Source organism: Primulina huaijiensis, chromosome 8, assembly GCF_012295235.1.
Source record: "Primulina huaijiensis isolate GDHJ02 chromosome 8, ASM1229523v2, whole genome shotgun sequence".
Taxonomy (NCBI): Eukaryota; Viridiplantae; Streptophyta; class Magnoliopsida; order Lamiales; family Gesneriaceae; genus Primulina; species Primulina huaijiensis.
In genome coordinates, this window is record NC_133313.1 from 1239043 (window position 1) to 1247341 (window position 8299).

At 29.0% G+C, this 8299-nt stretch overlaps 1 protein-coding gene across 1 annotated transcript; it reads right to left on the reverse strand.

The window, feature by feature from the left end:
• Positions 1–6027: 6027 nt before the first annotated feature.
• Positions 6028–6753, reverse strand: LOC140982346 (non-classical arabinogalactan protein 30). The gene has a single exon (XM_073448826.1). The coding sequence runs from the start codon at positions 6712–6714 to the stop codon at positions 6187–6189; it is 528 nt and encodes a 175-aa protein (XP_073304927.1). The 5' UTR covers positions 6715–6753; the 3' UTR covers positions 6028–6186.
• Positions 6754–8299: the final 1546 nt, after the last annotated feature.

Consider the following 8299-nt stretch of genomic DNA (forward strand, 5'->3'; position numbering starts at 1 on the left):
AAATATTTTGCTCGAATCAAGTCTCATGCTCAATAAATTTTAAAAATAAATCGAGGTTGAGAAACATGGAGAGAAGGGTATTTTTCCACAGTTTTCAAAAGTTTAAATCTCCAATTTAAAAAGATAATATAAAATTTGGTAAAAACAAATATTTGGAAATCTGTGATTTTGTTGAGACTGCTGCAATTATTAAGTGGATTGTGCGAGTTCTTGTGAAGATTATTAAAAAGGGAGGGTTTGGTCAGCAAGATTCACTTTCCAAACACACAACCTGTAAACTCAATCCCCCAACTCTTCTTCTGCCAATTATTATTATTTTTATCCCAATTTTAAATTATCTTCGAAATTCGTGAAGCTATTAATGCGGATCTATAATCCCTTGAGAATGATCGTCAAACAGCATGTCTGTTGTTTTCTTTTGCTCAAATCATATAACTAATTTGTTTTTTTATATTATTTTAGATAAACATTTGTTTAAAGAAAATTTTGTTTTATCAATTTAAAGACTATTTGATAAATTTTTAAACTAATAATATTTATATATTTTATTTACGCAAAAACTCTTATGAAACCGTCTCATATATCAATTTTATGAGATGAATTTCATACAGACTCGCTCCATGAAAAAGTATTATTTTAAATCTAAAAATATTACTTTTTATTCTAGATATAGTTCAAGTCGACTCATCTCAAGTATACAAAAATGTAAGACTATCTCATAAGATATACTCATTTATTTATTAATCCATCCTACAATTAAAATCATTGATTGAATTATTCTCGACGTTCGTGACGGAGTCCAATCATTATTATATCTAAAATACACCTAAATTTAAATTTCCACCTCTATTTAATAAAAAAAATCGAAAAAACTTATTTTAATAAATTTGTATTTTATTTTTAACTATCATAGCTTTAACGATCAAGATTCGATGGATGTTCTCACTGTATCAAAATGGATATTTTTAGTATGATCATGTCTTTATTTATCCGTAACCTGAGAAACTTTCCTTTGCCTCACTCATTTCAAAATTGTAATATATTTGTCCCACATGAGTTAAAAATCAAAGTTTAAAATAGTTTATAATGAGCTACAATAGACTTCTATAGTAATTTGAGTTAACTATTTTCTTAAAACGAGGACGAGGATTCAAAGCGAGGATGATATGATTACATAGGTTTTGATGTGACAAAAAAACTTTGTTCGTTCAGGAAAAAAATTACTTTAAAAGATTAGAATTAGGGTTCACCCCAATCTAATTAAACATTAAAAATATATTAGTATTTGAGCCAGCCTCGCTTCACGGCGTGGTCATTTTTCATAAAACGAAGATATATATAAAGAGATGATGATCATATGATTACATCGGTTTTGATGAGACAAAAGAAAAACTTTGTTTGGACGACTCTCCAGAAATCAAATTCATTCAATCACTTCACAATGGTTATTCTTGTTAAGATCAAGATTTCAGATTTTACAGGACCTCGATTTGGAGAATAATGGCAGCCATCAAACTTGTAATTAAGAGCTAGTTCATGCGAGCTAATTTATGGCGCTGAAATATGACTAAATTGTGATCATTAAAGACATGTTTTATAACCATAATCATGGCTGAATCAACTCCTTGCACTCTCTTATAAAGAAATGAGATGCCAATATTTGAAGAACACATCCAAAAGACATTGTCCAGAATATTTTTCCGTTGATAAAGAAATCTAAATAATATCTTCACCGTTCAAATTGTACCAATAACGTTCTAATTATAATTATATCAAAATTTTCGTCCAATCCAATGGTTAGAATTTTACCACCGATCTTCTCGAAAAAACTGCACAGATTCTATGCTAGATCAAAACTGCGGCTAGCTATTGTTATTCATCCAGACACTGTTTCAATTATGACCTCAAAACAAATCTCATCGTTCACAATTTAGTTCACTTCCTTGGGAACTAGCTGACCAAATCACATATTGATCTGATATATGGTTCAATATGTCGCAGACACTTTTAAAAGTTGACTCAATTTGACGTAAATCCAAAAATTCATATAACTCTCTTCCTTTTTTATGTTCTTTTGGTGGCTTGTTGTGCATCAAGTTAGGACAAGACATGTCTTTTCTTATTTTTCATATGGCCTCATCCCAGGCATATGTGCTAGATTCATTGGGCGTTTGTCATTTTTTTCAAGCAAATGCAGACAATTTTTCGAACATTTGCTCAAGCTTTCCAGCAAGTTTTTTCACGTTTGACTCAAGCAAACAAGTAAGTGGGGAATATTGAAATCAAATTATGTAAATTATGCATGAAAACGTAAATATGATAAACATACAATTAAATTAAATAAATATCGAAATAAAATTATGTAAACTCTGCATGAAAACGTATATATAATAAATTCCTTGTAATAAACATACAAATTAAATAATCAAATTGTTGTTACTCGACGTACCTAATCATAAATTATGTGTCTTCATGGTCGAAAGAACCAATTTCTTTTCTAAAAGATACTAGAATAATTGATTCGTATATTATTTGGCATATTATATTATTTTTGTTTTTATCATTATTACTATAATTACTATTATTACTTTTATCATCGTCAGTAAAATACTGATATTTATTGTTTTTATTATGTATATTGTAAGTGGCGGAGCCAGGAATCCGATTCTACCCGGACTAGAATTTTAAACTCTAAAATCCTTTAATATTTTAAATTGATCTACCCGGCTAATATCAAATTTATCCAAAATTATACAAAAATTTACATATTTAAAAAAATTTGGACCACCCGTGCTTTAAGTACTGTGGCTCCGCCCCTGTATATTGTTGTATTTATTACTGCTGTTGTTTTTTAGCTATTTTTTATTACTATCAATAACTGTTAATAATATTGTTGTTTTTACTACAATAAATTTTTTATTATTACTCAGCAAAATAATTAGTGGTCTTAATATTCATAGTATTAATAACAATGATGGTATTATATACGAACAAATGATAACAATACCAAATAATACTATAATAATAAATAAATATTTTTTTAGAATTAGCCGACCCGATTGATGAATATTAAAATATAAATATGTCTCTTGAAAGATGGTCTCGTGAATCTTTATCCTTGAGACGAGTCAATTCTGATTATATTTACAATAAAAAATAATATTTTTGGCATAAAAATAATATTTTTCATGAGTGACTAGAATATAATATTTATCTCACAAAATTGACTTATGAAACTGTGTGTTTTTTTATTAAAGAAAAAAGTGTAGATTCAAATCTTCCATAGAATCATCATAGTTTTTTAAAAAAATATTCATTTTTATAGACTTTCGTCTCATTTTTAAGCTTCCTTTGAAAATTTTGACAAATTTGGGTGTTAATGAATCGCTTATTTCCTCAAAGATAAAATGCAATATTTTAAAAATACATAAAATTAGAGTAATTTTTTTTATAAAAAAAAGAAATACATTAGAGTTATTGTTTATCCTCGACAAAAATTATATTAAAAAACGATATGATAAATTTAACTTAAGCTGATGATGATGAAATTTTGTGAAGTTAATTGTATCGACAAGCTTATTTTATATAAAATACATGAAGAAAAATTTAATTATCATATTTTTTTAATTATCATTAGATATTGAAATGTGTGCTTATGTATAAAGAAAACAACATATTATTTATAAAAAAAAATTATAGAAAGATAATGAAATATATTTTCCTGTGTAGTGTGTAAATTTGTCGCACATGACAGTAGACCCATGAAGATATTGACTATACCTGCACAATCTTTTCAACAAAGATATTTATAGATTTTAACATCTATTATATGCTTTTTAGAACATTTGGCATCTCATTTTGGTTGGTTTGTCTCAAATTAAATAAACAATCAACTTGCTAATTTTCTATTATATATATATATATACAAAACAAAAAACCAAAAAATAAAATAAAAATTGAGACACAGATCAATGATCATCGCTCCAAACGGGCCGGCCCGACGAAGCCTAGAGCAAGATTTAGCCAAATAAGCAATGGAAAGGAAAAACAAATTTGTCGTTAGGAAAATATTTTCAACAAGCCAATAAAACTTAGAGGGAAGAAACATCAGAACAATTTAAAATTATAAAATGATGAGGATTTTCTTGAGAATGTGTAGATTATTTTTACCATATTTGAAATTAGATAATTGATAGAATAAATCAAGAACTGTTGTAAGAAATAATTATCATAGTATGAGAATATTTCCTTTTGGAGTAAAGTTTGATACAGATGGGTTAGGGATGCCTTTTATGTTTGATTCAGAAATTGTTAGAATGAGAACAGGAGGTTGTCACGACGCAACTCTCCGACTCTCAAGTCAGATATCGAATATATGTAAGAAGACAGCTAAGGACACTGACAAAATATCAGTATAGTTAATGAATAATGAAATTCTCAAATATGATACTTAAATGAGAAAATGTTTGATATCACAAATACAAAGTAGGAGACAATATATGAAAAGTAGGGGACCACGCGTTTTAAGGCTCGCCTAGACCAAGCCTCTGATAGGGATGACCCATCCCCCTTGGGGCGAGCCAGTAACAAGGAGCCCGGCATCTATGGGCGAGCCCCCCACCCGTACTCCTCTAAGGCTACCTTTACTCTTCTTTGCTTTACCCGTTGAGATGCAAAGAGAGAAAATGTAATACCTCAAATACTAGTTAAATAATTTTCAAATATATAAATTAAAAAGAAAAGCTTTTCCCGTGGTTTTCTGGGCCCACACTGGGCCTATGGAAACTCCGTCTTTAAATGGACCCGACCCAGTTTCATGGATATGGGCTTCCGTTGGGCTTGAACATGTGATGGGTCCACTCGTGAGATATCATGGATAATTTTCGCAAATAGTTTTTCTTTTTCCTTTTTCGATTTTATCCCAATATTCTAAACATAATATTGTTTGAAGATATCACCCTTAAAAGCTCTAACCTCGTCCTCCAAATCCATAATAGACATGACCTTCCCTCTTCTAAGAATAAAAAAACATCAACGGCATTGATTTTAATGATGTGTTTATAGAACACAAAAACTCTTGTGAGACGGTCTCACGGGTCAATTTTGTGAAACGGATATTCTATATGGATCATTAACGAAAAAGTATTACTTTTTATGTCAAATATATTAATTTTTATTGTAAATATGGACATGATTGATCCGTCTCACGAATAAAGATCCGTGAGACCGTCTTATGAAAGACCTACTCTTTATAGAATGGGATGATTATTAATGACTAATCACAATTGAAATAAAAAGATTCACGTGTACTCAGCATTTGCGATTCCGGATGTTTCAAATACTGTCTCAATTGACTTCTCGATTTAGATAAATCTGTTTTATAGTAAAGTGAATTTCATCCATCGTTTTAGTTTTTCTTTTTTCATAGCTGGTAAATGAATTTGTTACAATTAGTTCTCGAACTTGATATCTCGTCTCAAACTTGTTTGTTAGTCTTGTGATGAGAAAAAGTCACAATATAAAATGTAGGCAATTAGTTGAAACTTCTTTGTTCTCACATATTAGACATTTTACATCTGAACTAGCTTGATTAAATATAACAATATAAGTAATCATGTAGATACACATCTCGTATATTGAGTTTAGAATTATTTTTGTAAATTTATATTTATATTCTAAAAATCAACTGTACACATTTAGATGCCAAAAGCCCATGTAAAATTGTATTGGTTTCTATGGAAAACTTTAGATTGTTGAATATTATATAATTTCGATTATGTATTTATAAAAATATAATGAAATTTGAAGTCAACCTTAAACTTTTTAGGAACCTTTTGATGAATTGTATGAACTTCGCAATTTTAGTGTATGGAAAGCTAAAATTTGATAATATAGAGTACGGAAATCGCATAGTCGATTTTTTTTATATATAATTTAACCAAATATGATATATTATCCTAACTTCTCATAGATTTCTCTTCATTATCTTCTTTTACATGTTTAAATTCGGAAAATTTTGATATTGAACTCAAGAAGTAGCATTCCGACAAGAATTCGAGGCGTGGCCCGATTCACAGATTACATTCACAATATTAAGTAATTATATAAATGGATTGCTTGAAAAAAGGACAGAAAATTGGAATAGAACATCCTCATCAATTTCAATGATCAACTCAAGGTTCTGCCTTAGGAACGAACACATTTACCCGGGCGGAACGCCAACGGACCCGCGGCGTATATCACGGCCTGGTAGTTCCTCCCAACCAATCTCTTATTCTCGTAACGTAGGGGCGCGCCATAGAGTCCATAGTTCACATTTGTGAGAAGGTTGCAGCTCGGAACAGGCGAAGACACCAGTCTCACCTTGCAGGCATGCAAAGGATGATCCAAAAAAGAGCGGCTCATTCGGAACCCTTTGAGCACCGCGTAGAAGTAGCCGTTTTTACCAGTCCGAAACGCCTTGTAGAAGCTTACTCGGTTCCTATGATCTTTGCAGATGACGCTGACTATGGCTGATTCGATGGGCTTGGCCTTGTTGAGGTTCCACGTTCCGTAGTCGCTGCAAGACTGGCAAAAGACCGTGCCTTCCACCACCACATCCACGGGTTTCTCGACCGGTTTGGGCGGCAACGGGGCTGTTGCGACGGCGGTTGATGCGAGAGCCAATGAGAGAATGAGAAAAGGGAAGGCTGTAAGAAAATGGATGCTTGCCATTTTGTATAGAAATATCCTGAGGTAGGTGCGTGGACTCTAAAAAAGATTGGTGTTTGAATGTGTGAAGAATGTTGGTATTTGAGGCAAATATATATATAGTTGGTGTGTGGGATTTGAAAACTTGGAATTATACGTGGGGGCTACTAAATTGTGAAGAATTTTGCTTCGCAATTCTTGACAACGTGATGGCCACATTCATTTATAATAACAAAAGTATAACATACACATTCTAACATATATTTAAAACATTTACCTTTTGGAAAATTTTTATCTGCCTTATTTTTATTTTTTTATTTTATATTTGTCGTTTTTCTTCTTGTCAAATTTTAATTTTAATTTGTTATATTTTTTTTCATTTTCAATCTGTTTTCGACATGACAGTGATGCGACACTAATTTATACAGTATCACAGTAGTACTCCTGAAGAAAAACTAATAAAATTACCAAAAATAAAAAATAAAAAAATACATTATTAAGACTTAAATTTGATAAAATAGATTATCAAAAAGTAAATTTCATTTTATTTTTTAACTATACACTTGAATAAATAGGAGTAAAACTTTGTGCAATAAATGTTACAGTATTTATTGTTACAATATATAACAGCGATGAGTTTGTTGGATTTATTGTAGAAAATAATAGGAATATAACTATAGGTTACATATTTCATTATCATAAAAGAAAATATAATTATTGTAAATTTGTGATTGACTTTTGTTGCTTTCTTAAATCTATTTATTTCTTTCACTTTTTCATATTCTCCCAACAACCATAAAAAAATATGTTCATCTTTATTTTGTTACATTTATTTATTATTGTTGTTGTATTTAAGATGAATTATTGAAGCATTTTATTTATTCTTCAAATATCAAATATATATGATATATCAAATGTTTGATCAACCAAAACGTTTTTGCACATTCAACTTACATATTTGTTAAATGTTTTACCAAAATATTTAATTAGTTTATACGAAAAATTATTTTGAGTTTCTTCCGTTTGGTTTCAAAACCAAATTCGATTTAATTCATCAGTATTCAGTATTTTAAGAACCGAGATATTATAGCTCAATAATTATCACATGATTGATCTTATCATAATCATTTTTTATTTAATAAAAATTATTATAAAAAACCTATTTGATAAATTTACAACTTATCATTTGCATGTATTACGTGCATATATGTGATATTTTTTGTGTTATTTTTTCTCGTTTTTAATTTAATGTTTTTTATAATAGTTTGTTTATATTAAGAATGATACAATCATTTAAAAATTCAAAAAATTTAGATAAAGATTAAAGAAAATGTTTTAGTAGTTTTAAAAATTTGAAAAATAGATGTGATAGAGATAAAAATACATAAATTTACTAAAATATTTTTTATAATACTTTTTATTAAATGAAAATAAAGTGTTTTTATAATTGCAAAAGAGTATTTTTATATTTAAAAAAATTCACCATGATATTAAAATTAATTATTTTAGGTGTCTCAAACTTAATATCATAGTATAGATATATAAATAATATAGATATCTCATACACTTTTTTATATTAAAAAATTAACTAATTATCTATACAAATTAT

Excerpts from the sequence above, each read along its gene's own strand:
- LOC140982346 (XM_073448826.1), bottom strand. The coding sequence starts at position 6,714 with ATGGCAAGCATCCATTTTCTTACAGCCTTCCCTTTTCTCATTCTCTCA.